The sequence below is a fragment of the Rattus rattus genome, chromosome 9 (genome assembly GCF_011064425.1).
Source record: "Rattus rattus isolate New Zealand chromosome 9, Rrattus_CSIRO_v1, whole genome shotgun sequence".
Classification (NCBI taxonomy): domain Eukaryota; kingdom Metazoa; phylum Chordata; class Mammalia; order Rodentia; family Muridae; genus Rattus; species Rattus rattus.
In genome coordinates this window covers 59,065,071-59,077,559 of record NC_046162.1, presented here as the reverse complement: position 1 = coordinate 59,077,559, position 12,489 = coordinate 59,065,071, and the positions used below count along the sequence as shown (strand labels likewise).

At 45.3% G+C, this 12,489-nt stretch overlaps 1 protein-coding gene and 1 long non-coding RNA gene across 5 annotated transcripts in view; one reads left to right on the top strand and one right to left on the bottom strand.

Annotated features, from left to right (window-relative positions):
* The window catches only part of Kat7 (lysine acetyltransferase 7), a 33,798-nt gene extending 30,332 nt beyond the window's left edge, over window positions 1-3,466 (bottom strand). For 3 of the 4 annotated variants that reach the window (XM_032912032.1, XM_032912034.1, XM_032912033.1), the window contains exon 1: window positions 3,269-3,466. In XM_032912032.1, coding sequence (XP_032767923.1) covers window positions 3,269-3,283 — 15 coding nt within the window. In that variant the 5' untranslated portion in view covers window positions 3,284-3,466. Of the gene's footprint in view, window positions 1-2,619; window positions 3,014-3,268 lie in introns of those variants that run through there. The other variant, XM_032912036.1, reaches the window with a different exon arrangement.
* Window positions 3,458-10,719, top strand: LOC116908703. The gene is made up of 3 exons (XR_004389013.1): window positions 3,458-3,688; window positions 6,901-7,060; window positions 10,630-10,719. It is a non-coding gene; the product is annotated as an uncharacterized LOC116908703 (long non-coding RNA).
* The last annotated feature ends 1,770 nt before the right edge of the window (window positions 10,720-12,489 follow it).

The following is a 12,489-nucleotide window of genomic DNA, read 5'->3' as shown; positions in this document are numbered from 1 at the left end:
CTGTAATACCATAGATTCAGACATTAGCACAAAAGCATTTACTGTGGTTTTCTATTAGCACTAGAAGCAAAATGAAGTACGATGCTGAATACCAAGTTCCAATGTAAGAAAGGGACAGGCCTTCCCCTCCCTGCCGCGCAGAGGCACTGGCCTTCCTTTCAGACTAGTGGAATAACCTGCAACCAAACCACCGGGACCAAGCAGACCAAGGAAGACAAACAGTTCTCGCTGCATTGTCACCAGTTCTCAATTCACACTGAATAACTAAACTCTTATAACTTGGAAATAAAAGCACCCAAATCAAATGGTCTGGCTGGTCAAAAAGGAAGACAGAAAGGAAAAGCAAAAGCATGCATGGCCCAGCCGCTAAGAGCACAGGCTGCTCTGGCAAAGGACCCGAGTTCCACTGCCAGCACCCACTTGGTAGCTCACAAGTGTGGCCTGTAACTCCAGCTCCAGAGGGAGCCAATGCCTCCAGCCTCCTCAGGCACCTGTACTCATACACTCATACGCACGATTAAAAATAATATAAATATTTTTAAAACAAGAAAAAGTTCACTCACATGGCAGGCGACAACTGCCTGGAACTCTAGTTCTAGGAGCTCCAATACGCTCTTCTGGTGTCTATCAGTACCTAGCTACATGTGGTAGTCTACATACACACATCGTGCACACAAACATTATACATGAAAAAATTAAAACATGCTGTAGTCTTTAACCAGAAAAAGATAAAAATTATTTTCTTAGCCATCAGTCCTTGAAGTTTCTCCACAGGGATGTTATAAGTGCTGGAAAGGAATTTATACTAAAAACTAAGTAGGTATTCAAACCAGGTTTTTTAAAAATTAGATTATTTTTACTCTATATGTATGAAAGTTTTGCCTGTGTATCACATACATGCCCTCAGGTCCAGGGAGGTTGTCAAATCACCGGGAACTGGAGTCATAAGCAGTTGTGAGGCACCACGTGGGTGCTTGAAACCCAGGTCCTCTGCAAGACCAACAAGTACTCTGAACCTCTGAATAATCTGACACCCCACATGCCAGGCTCTTAGAAACTCACACCACACCCTATCATAACTGTCAGCCTCCTGAGGCGTGATTAGCTATGGAGGTTAACTTTTTTTAAAAAAAGATTTATTTATTTAATGTATATGAGTACACTGTGGCTGTCTTCAGACACACCAGAAGAGGGCATCAGATCCCATTACATGTGGTTGCTGGGATTTGAACTCAAGACCTCTGGAAGAGCAGACAGTGCTCTTAACTGCTGAGCCATCTCTCCAGCCCCTATAGATTACTTTTATCAATTAAGCACTTACACTTATCCTTTTCTACGCCAGAAAAAGAATATTTGCTGCAATCACAACCCCTCAACCTCAGTCCTAATATTTTTGGCAGAGGACAGGAGTGGGATGGACGCACTAAGGACTGAAGTCAGGGCTTCGTAGCACTAACCACGCCCACTGAGCTACAGCCTAGCTCCAGGTCCCAACCCTTTACTCAAAGAATAGGTTGCCTCGGGCCAAGTATGTTTGGAGTTACTAGATTCTTACAAAGAACACATCCGGTGAGTAACGCCCCACACTAAAAACATTAATTAATATTTCTACAGCAAACAGAAATTTAATGTCACACTAACATGAGACATATAAAAAACCTAAATAACCTAAGGCTAGTTTACTTGTTAGTTAACATCCAACAAGTTACTAACATAGTTACATTTTGTTTTTGTTGTTATTTTTGAGATAGGATCTTGCTATTTAGCTCAAGCTGGTCTGGAATTTATTATATAGCCTAGGTTTGCCTTAAGCTCATGATGAGCCCCCACCCCCAGCCTCTAGGGGGCCAGGACTTCAGGTCTGTACCACTACATCCAGCAAGAACTTACATTTGTTTTCTTCTTTTTGAGACAGGACCTCCCAGGACATAGACCATATGTACCCCAAACTACAGAGATCCACATCCCAAGTGTTGGAACTAAAGGCTTGTCCATTAACATCCAGTAAGCATTTCCATTTTCCATGTTGACATTTGGAAATTTGGAAAAGGAGACTAGACCGTTCCAACATACCAGTATGTCTCCTGCATTTGGTGTGCCTCAATATAAATAAACACTACCTGTCAACTCTGGTCATTGTAAGAGACATTAATGTAAATATTTAACTTGGAAAACTTCCACGAAGAGTGAACTCTGCAGAAATACGAATACCAACCATCTATCCATCCATCCAACTATTTCATTCAAATCTGACCACAAGTAGAGGCACCAGAGCCACAGAATGTCACTAAAAGGCTAACTTTAAGGTACTCTCAGCCAAAGGCCTAGATGCCTGTCCATTACCTCCTATCAATTCTGCCTTGCTCAACCCTGAAAATCGGCTCTTTACTTTTATTTCCCAAACTGCTTCCTTACAGTGTAAACAATTTTCAAGCAGAGACTATACTGCGCTTTCTATGGTTACTTCTCTGTGTTCTCCACTGAACGGCGAAAACCCTTTAAACCAGTCATCACGTATAATCTTCGAATCCCTAGCAACTAGCATGTAGCACTGCTCTCTGCATTTTACAACTGAACATATGGGACAAATGTCATCCAGTTCACCAAACGTTTACTGACCAGGAAATGTCAAACTGAACAAATACGTGGAAGACGTTGTCTGAGATGCAACAGGCCTGCGAGCTATCCCTTGGGGATGGGCGCTGGCTAATCACCCATCCTCTGCTTTGTTGCACCCCCCCACCTGGAAAGAGAAGTAGTCTTCCCAACTCGCCTTTACACCTATCGCCATCTCTATCCGGAAGGGCGGGGCGTCGGTCGACCCAATCCAGGCCTTGCTAAGCCGCACCCGCCACAAGAACAGACTGCGAAGCTGGGCCAATAAAGAGAAGAGAGAGCATTCGCCACAGCCAGTCGGAGAGTACCGGAGCCAGACACAGACACCGCCCACGCACGCGGGGAGGTGACCGTTGGGCCCAAACAGGCGGCGTCACCATCCAATCAATATGCTTCTAGGCGTTTCCGCGACCAATTAACAAGACCGCCTCCGATCTGGGAAAGCAGAGGGCGGGAATAGTTACAGGCATAGGCCGAGGCCAGGGTCGGGCCCACATTTTTCCGTCTGGTACCGAGAGGAGACAGGTTGGCTAGGCTAGGTTCGAGGGAACAGAAAGTTGGAACCCAACCACTGCGAGGCGTAGCCAACCGCGTCACATTGCTCAATCGACTCCCCTTAGAAGCCCGCCATCCCTTCTCTGCCATTTCTCACCTTCCTTCGCGGCATTGCCGGCGGCTGCAGCCCGACGGTCCCGATTCGGGCGGCGGCAGCACCAGCAGGAACGGGGGCTCCGGCGGGCTCCGTGGCGGCCTCTGTAACAGTTCCAAACGCTGCGGACGATCCCAAGTGCCTCCTGCCTCTCAGCGTCTAGAGCCTTCTGCGCAGGCGCCGCGGGCTGGAAGCGCCTTTTCCTTCACTTCCGGCTGAGGCTTGCGTCACCTGACCTTTAAGCCAGTGAGAATACAAGGAACTTCGAAACTTGTAGTGAGGCTAGTCAGCGCCATTTTGGAATTGGGCAGGAGACGACACCAATTGGGAAACCTTGGACTAGACATTTTTAGATAGGAATGCGGCATCCGTTGTGGAATTAGGTAGCCATGATTGTTTGGGGCAGAAGTCTGGCAGTTGAAGGTAATCGTTTTCATCTTTACGTTGGGCAAACTCCCTTCCTGGTCGTTTTAATTTGCAGCGTGGAAGAAGGAAAACCCCAGAATCCATCAGGTTGTCGAGCTTTAACCCTTTCATTTCCTAGTCGGTCAAAAGTCGTTTCCGTTTATCATGTGAACTCAGAGCTGGCTAGAGATATTTTTGCACAAGGAACTGTTGTAAGAGCTACTCTGTGTTCCGGCGTGGTGTGAATGGGGCTTGAATAAAGGATTGACAGGGTTATATCAGTCTGGAAGTGCAGTAGGGGAGACATTGTCCTTATATTAAGAGAACAGCTAGTAAGTTACGTCCACGTTACAGGATGGTGCAGAGCCATTCTCCGAATGCCGTAGCCAATTTAGCTCTGCTGTGAAACGCCCTCGACTTATCAGTACTCTGGTTTGAGAGCTTCGGGTGGCCCGGAGAGGGGTCCAGGGCGTGATCTGAATATGAGGGTGCTGTCCCCATTCAGCCCTTGTAACCTCTATAGTACAAATGCAGGAGCCAAGAACTGGGTGGAGAGAGAAATAGTATTTTGAAAGGCACTGGAAAGGGAGTGGGTATTTAAGTAATAATAAAAGGGCTTAAGAAGGAGAAATTAAGAGTGAAAGAAGAGCTATACGAAAAGCTTGGAACCAGGCAGGGTGGTACATGCTTTGTGAAGCGGGCAGAACCAAATCTTGACCTTAACGCCAACCTGGTCAACACAGCGAGTTCCAGGCTAGATCCTGTCTCGAAAAAGAAAGGTCTGTTAAGTGGTTACAGGCCTTGAAGTTAATTAACATCAGGGGACTTGAGAGAACCATGGTGGACCAAGAGTGACTTGCTGGGATCAAGACAACCTTAGTTACCAAGATAGGATTCTGGTTCCAGATTTATTTGCCTGTGTGTGTGTCATGACCAGTGAATGCTCAGAGGACCACTTTGGAGAGTAGATTCCTAACTTCCACCTTCATGGGATCTCAGGGATCAAACTCAGGTCACCAGGCTTGCTGACAGATCAAGTGCTTTTATCCACTAAGTCACCACAGACCCCTATCAGAATTTCAATCTGAGGCTGGCTAACCTGGAGAGAAGCTTTGGGAACTGAATACAAACCTGATTCATATGCTAAACAGAGGACTCTTCAGAGTTAAAAGTTCCAGACGCTTAGCCCACACTCCTTAGGGGGTAGAGGGAGGATAGCTTAAGCCATTGTTGATGCCTGTTGCATGCAGTATTTTGCTTTTACCTCCTCCCCTCCCCCCAAGCTGAGGACTGAACCCAGGGCCTTGCGCTTGCTAGGCAGGTGCCCTGAGCTAAATCCCCAACCCCTTGCTTTTAGTTCTCAGTATAAATACCTTTTAACAATCTATGTGCATTGATTTGCACATTAAAAACTTGCTTGAAAATGGCTTAGATATTTTCTTTTGTATTATTTTAGCGCTCATGTGTTTAATTCCATGTTATCACTGTTCTTTTACACTTACAGATGTGTTCCTGGGGTTACTCTGGAATGTTCTAACTCCCTTGCTAGTGATAACAGCCTCTTATATTTGAAGGACACCATTTTAAGTTGGTTGTGGTGACACACATCTATACTCCCAGTCCTTGAAGCAGGAGGCAGGTGATTCAGTTTAAGGTTTTCAACTACATGGTTCTAGGTCAGCCTAGGCTGGACGCATCGTCCAACACTCTGATTTCTTTTCTATCTTCAGAAAGTCTTTCCTGATTTACTATTTGTAAGATAGGAAAGCATGGTGACATAAGATTTTTCAGAGACTACTGTATATTCCCAAACATTAGTAGATATTGCCCCCACTCCATTTCACAGCCAATAGGAACATAATTCCCCTTCATATTGTTATCAGTTTTACCAGTATTGACTACAAGGCTTTGATGTCTGATGTAGATTTGGATCGGCCTTGTCATATTTTCCTGTGTGTTGTTCTTGGACGAGTTTTTAAATTGACCTGCGTTTTCTCATCTTGAAGTGTGCGTACTAACGACCAGCTTACCAATGGTTGTAAGGAATGAAGGAGATGAGTGTTTTGAAATACTCAGCAAGTTCCTGAGCTAGAATAAGCACTCGATGTATGGCTTTTTTGGTTGGTAGTCTCTATCTCTAATCATGACTACAGCATCCTACTGTTTGGTTTTTTCCTGTGGTGTCCATGATCGCCTCTATTTAGCTCACTCCAGCTTTAGAAACCCAGCAATTACACAGACATCGTTTCATACCAAGATGAAGAAAATATCATCCTCCCTCAGTGGAGGTGAGTCTAGTGGTTCTGAGATGCTGTGGACTATTTAGAAGAAAGAGGAGGAAGAAGAGGAGGAGGAGGAGGGGGAGGAGAGGGAGGATTCACTGAGACAGAGAGGCAGGTGGAGCATTTCATCTGGAAAGTGCAGGAAAAGATAAGAGAGGTGAATGAAAAATGGAATTTAATAGGATGACACAGAAAACAGGGGTTTTCCATGCAAAGAGTACAGCATGTTCAGAAATTGAGGTGTGGAGCAAGCACCTTGTCTGGGGTAACTTACTTGGCAAGGGGAAGTGAGACGGTTGCCAAAAACTGGTGCTGGGAACCCGTTCATGCAGAGCCTTCTGTGCCTGGGTTGGGAGCCGGGATTGGAGGTGCTAGGCTAGTACTGAAGTACTATAAGCAGAGAAGTGCCATGATCAGACTTGCATTTCAGAGATTTACTTCTGGCAGTCTTCAGAGGAAGGTTCAGAGCAGCAGGGAAGCCCAAAGCAGATTAGTCCAAATGCTGCTGCAATCTAAGCCAAAGACAGGGATAACCGAAGAGGGATAGCAGGGCCAATCCTGTCTGCCTTTGTAGATTGTTTTTACTTCTGTGTCTCGTCTCCTCTGTTACATTTCCGAGGGCCCTCAAAATAAAAAGTTCCTCAGTGCTCCTCCAGAAAGTGAGGGTTCAATTCCCACCTACCCCACAGCAGCTCACAACTGTCTGTAACTCCAGTTCCAGGAGATCTGACACACAGACATAAATGCAGGCAAAACATTAATGCACATTTTTTTTTAAAAAGTTCCTCAGTTTCCTTTAGAATATACCAAAAAAGGGTTCTAGGTCATATTAGGTCATGAGGCAGGACAGACAGAATACAGGCAAAGGACATGAGTCGTGAAAGAGGGTCTAAGGCTAATCTTTCCTAGTTTTAACTCTGCCATAATTTTTCTTTTCTTTCTTTTCAGTGACTAAGCAAATAAAACGTAGCTGGTAGCGAGCACGTTGGACTCTAAGGCAAGTTCCCTTCTTCAGAATACCTCATCTAACTGTATGGAAACACCCAATAAAGTTTGGGACTCGGCAAGTGTTTGAGCAGTTACCTTAATCTAGCTGAATGTTTTGCTGGTGAGTTCATTACAATAAAGTGATTTTGTTAAAAGAAATCCAAAGATTAAAAAAGAAAGGTTCCTTCACCAGTAAAGTGATAGGTACTATATTTCGAATACAAGTGTAATTGTTCATTGCCTGCTTCAGAGGCCTGGAAGCTCTGTCTAGCTTGTCACGCTGTCTGCGCTTCATTCATTCTTGCTGCTTGGCGTCCGAAGAACTCAGTAAATGGGGTAGTACCAAGTTAAGTGTTCCTGACCCCAGGGCCAGGTGTTTCCTCAGCCTGAAAAGTCTTACGAAGAACTAGTCCTCCTCTTTTCTCTGACCAGGTATATATCCTGCAGGATTAGAGATAAGACATCCCCTCTGTGTGCAGATACTGCTTTGAGAGAAGCTGGCCTGGACATTTTCAAGAGAATGCTATGGTAACTAGACCCATTGAATCCTGTAACTTCCAGCCGAAAGTATTGATGTATCTTCTATCCCTTTGGGAGGACGTCTGCAGTTGCTGATGTCCTACAAATTCATACTCAAATCCTTTTCTTTACGTCTGCCTTAAGAGTAGCATCAGAGGGCTGGTAGTAGGACATGGTTTAATTCCAGCACTTGGAAGGCAAAGGCAGGTAATTCATTTCGAGATAGAGGGCAGCCTGATCTATAGTGTGAGTTCCAGGAAAGAAAAACCCTGTCACAAAAATATAAAACCAAACCAAACAATAGTCAGTCTGTCGTGGTGGAGCACACCTTTAATGCTAGCAATCACAAAGCACAGGAAGTTCAAATCACTGCAAATTGAAGGCCAGCCTGATCTACACAGTTCCAGTTTTGCTGGAATCCAGTTAGGGGTGGGGAGGGATAGGTGTTGTAGCTCACACCTTTTATACCAGCATTGAAGAAGCAGATGCAAGCAGGTCTCTGTAAATAGGAGGCCAGCCTTGTCTGCACAGAGTTCCAGGTCAGAGAGAGCTACAAAGACAACAACAACAAACCAAAAACGTGAAAATAAGAGTCTCGGGTGGGCCTTTCTTTCTTTCCCCTGCTGGATATGGCCTGGGGCTTCTCCTAATGTTCTGGCCAATGGTTAAGCTGGTTCCTGTGTCTTCCTTAGCCCCACCCTCAGCCCACCCTGGGGAAAGTTATTGGCTAGATCGCAGCAGGCTGCCAGCCTTCTGCATAGCTTCCCACCTTCTGCAGCTGGGGTTATAAATAACCACCAAGGCTAAACAGTCAAATAACCACATTTTGAAAATTGCTTTAAAAAAAAAAAGTCATTATGCTGCTCTAGTCGCAGTTCTTCTCTCCTGTCCTTCATCCCCCTCTTTTCTTCCACTTAATTTATCTCCCTCCCCTGATCCAAGCCCTCCAGGGAAGTCTATGTGAGCACAAAGCTGCCCTATGATGAAGACATCCTTTTCCATATGTGACGGCCCAGGGCCCTCCAGGGCTGTAGTTATAGTTACATAATGTTGTTACGGCAGCAGAGGCCTCAGGGCAACATATGTTACTCCGTGTAATTGGGTTTTCTCTAGCAGACTGTCTCTCCTTGGGTCCTCCATGCCCAAATCCATTTACTGAGAAGACTGGGGAATTTCCATTATGGATGGCCCTTCATCATCGTTATTTTTATTATTATTTTTGGATTCCAGGAAAATCAAATTCCTTTTCATACTTCAGGGTGGAGTATTTCTGTCTAGTAAGCAGGGATGGAGACTTTCAGATGGTGGGCGTTTTCGTTTATTCACCAAATATTTACTAAAGGCATTGGGCTGGAAGCTGGGTGAACACAGCTCATAAACCATCAACTTGGGACAACCGTCTACAGGAGGGCCTGTGGGGCATGACCTTGACCTGTCTGCAGCCCCCTCTGCCTTTCAGAAATTATTTACCCAGTACAACACAAGACAAGATGAGGAAGTGATGCTTCCTAAAATTTACTGCTGTTGTAAAGCAACACACACACACACACATACACACACACACACACACACACACACACACACACACACACACACTCTTTAAGGAAAGTCACTATGATAACCTTTTATGTGTATGAATACTTTGCTAACATGTATGTATGTACACCATGTTCATTCCTGGTCCTCTCCGAGGGCAGAAGAAGGTATTGGATCATCTGGAACTGGGGTTACAGATGGTTGTGAGCCAGCATGTGGATGTGGATGCAAGGGATTAAAGCCAGGTCCTCTGGGAGAGCAGCCGGTGCGTGGTCTTACTGACCCATCTTTCCAGCTCTCTCGCGCTCGCTCTCTCTCTCTCTCTCTCTTTTTTTTTTTTTTTTTTTACTTTCTTTTTTTTCCGGAGCTGGGGACCGAACCTAGGGCCTTGTGCTTGCTAGGCAAGCGCTCTACCACTGAGCTAAATCCCCAACCCCCTTTCCAGCTCTCTTAAGGGGCATGGCTGATGTAGCAGGGCCATACCCCCAGTGAGCAGTGTCACCCACGGGCAGGTAGTCATAGACTGTGTGGAAAAGGTGCCTGGAGGAGCAAACTGGTAAGCCACACTCTGCTGTGGCCCCTGCTTCAGTTCCTGCCTTGGCTTCCCTAGATGATGAACTGTGACCTGTAAGTCAGATAAACCTTTTCCTTCCCCAAATTGCATTTGGTGCTGGAGTTTGCCATGGCAACCAGGAAGCAAACGAGAACACTGATCATCTTCTCTGTGTGTCTGTGGTCTTCGCCACTGAAGCTGCAGCTTCCCCGTTCCATTGCACTATGGTTCACATTTCCCTAGGATTCAGGGTCCTTCATGTCAGAACACTGCAGCGTCTGCTTGCTCCTCTCTCCCTCCTGCTTTTATTTCCGCCTCAAAGATGTTCTTTATTTCTTCCCTCAAAGAGTTGTGTATAAGAGTTGTGACCTGCTCATAGTCACTGCTTGAGAGTGACAATCTAAGATAGTACCAGAATTAAAATGTTAAAGTATAGCTCAAAAAAATGTGTCTATTTGCTTAAAGAGGTAAGCCCTCCTTGTAGCCCAGGCCAATCTCAAAGTCGTGTACTTCCCAAGTGATGGAATTCCAAGCATGTGCCACCACACCAATTGTTAGGAATCAAATTCAGCTCTTTGTGCACGATGGGCAAACACTTTCTACCAACGGAGCCTCATCTCCAGCCTCTCAAGTGTACCTTTGTTTTACTTCTTAAGAAGATGGAAAGGTAGCCTCCCCACCACCACCTCTTTGTGTGTGTGTGTGTGTGTGTGTTTCATTTTGTGAAATTCTACTCATTTCAAACTTCTCTAATGGACTTTTGATTTTTTTTTTCTTTTTTTCAGAGCTGGGGACCGAACCCAGGGCCTTGCACTCGCTAGGCAAGTGCTCTACCACTGAGCTAAATCCCCAACCCCGGACTTTTGATTTTTAAGTTTAAATGAGGGAGGAATAGCGATTGCGGGTGGGGTGGCTTCTATCTGAGCCACATCCATTTACAGAGGCATTGTTATTAAGAAGACGCAATATTTGCTTCGTGATTATTTCTCCAGTATTATCTGCTCTCTGCTCTCTCTCTCTCTCTCTCTCTCTCTCTCTCTCTCTCTCTCTCTCTCTCTCTCTCTCTCTCTGTAGCTTCCCAGTCACACCACTGGTGAACTCTGCCAAGTGTACATGATGTAAAGGAAGAGTGAAACTGAGCAGAAAGCCTATGTGAAGTGCGTGAAGCAGTGAGGCGGGTTCTGTCTCACCCCACACAGGGTTACGGCTTCACATTAACGCTGCAGTCACACCTGGGGACATATCTCAGTGATAAAGGGTTTGTCTGGCACATGTGAGGTGCTATCCCCAGGACTTGGGGAGGTGGGGAGCTATACTCTTGCCTACTGTAAGAACCATGAAGATGCTTCTGTTGACATCATTTTCTTGGTAACCTGAAAGAACCTTAAAAAAATAACGAAGAGGGGTTGGGGATTTAGCTCAGTGGTAGAGCACTTGCCTAGCAAGTGCAAGGCCCTGGGTTCGGTCCCCAGCTCCAAAAAGAAAAGAAAACAAAACAAAACAAAACAAAAAAACCCTGAAGAAACAGCTCAGCCCATCAACCTCAAGGAGATTTAAAAAAAAGTATAAAGATGTTGCACAGGCCTTTAATCCCAGCATTTGGGAGGCAGAGGCAGGCGGATCTCTGTGGATTACAGGGTAACCTGGTTATGCAGAGAGTTTCAAGACAGCCAGGACCTCACAGAGAAACCCTGTCTCAGTAAATTAAATACAGAATTAATTAATCAAAAAAAAGAAAAAGAAAAGAAAGGAAAAAAGACTTTGCCTTCTCCCATTTTTAAAATATCAATCTTTTTATTTCTGGAAATAAGCTTTTTCCAGAAGTGGGGACTAGAAGTAGGTCCCCTGAGTCATTCCATGGGTTCCTCTGTGACTAACTGTGCTTCGAGGGGAATCAACTGGCTGGCAGGAGTTGCCAGTCACCAGTAGAAGAAGCACCCTCATTACTGAGTACAAACCAGCTTACGGCTCAGACCTGCGCCTTTAGGCCTTTCTGCTTTGTTAAAGCCTTATTTTAAGGTGTTGGGTTTTTTCCTTTACTTTCTTCTTTTTTTCTGTATTTTTTAAAAAATGGTGTATGTGAGTTTCATATGAGTCTCTGAGTGTATATATCACTTGTTATGGGTACCTGCAGAGGCCAGAAGAAGACAGACTTCAGAACTGGAGTCACAGCAATTTTTTTTCTTGATAACTATATATATATATATATATATATATATATATATATTATTGGATATTTTTTATTTACATTTCAAATGTTATCCCCTTTCCTGGTTTCCTGTCCATAAACCCCATCCCCCCCCTCCCCTGAGTCACAGCAATTTTGTGAACCGCTCAACATACACTCTGGGAACTGAGTCTAGGTCCTCTAGGAGAACAGCAAGTGTTCAGAACAGCTAAGCCTTCCAGCCTGGTCTGTCAGCTTCGTGCCAAGCAGCCGGCTGCAGTGCAGTCCGAGAAGCATGTATGGTACTAGGGCTGGAGCCTAGGACGGCACAGATGTCAGGCAAGGCGCCCACTACTCAGCAGTATTTTTTTCTCCTTTCAGTTTTTGCAACAAGGTCCTGCTACTTCCGAGGGTACCCTGGAATTTTCTCTATAGCTCAGCAGGCCTTGAACCTGCCCTCCTGCCTGTGAGTAGCTGGGATAGCAGGCCTACACCACCAGGTCTACTATGATGGTGTCTCTATTACTCTGGAAATTACATGAAGACGAGTAGGCATCTGGTCACTTTATTACTGGCCCAGCCTTGCCAGCAGATGTCACTGCACCAAGCCACATTCTCCAAAGATATGTCTAGGACTAAAGGAAGGGCTTCGGAAAGGCCAGGTCTGACCATCATGATCTTCTTTCCCTGTGGCTTCCATTAGTACCTCTGGAAAATGGTTAAGGATACATACATATAACGTGTGTGCGTGTGTGCGTGTGTGTGTGTGTGTGTG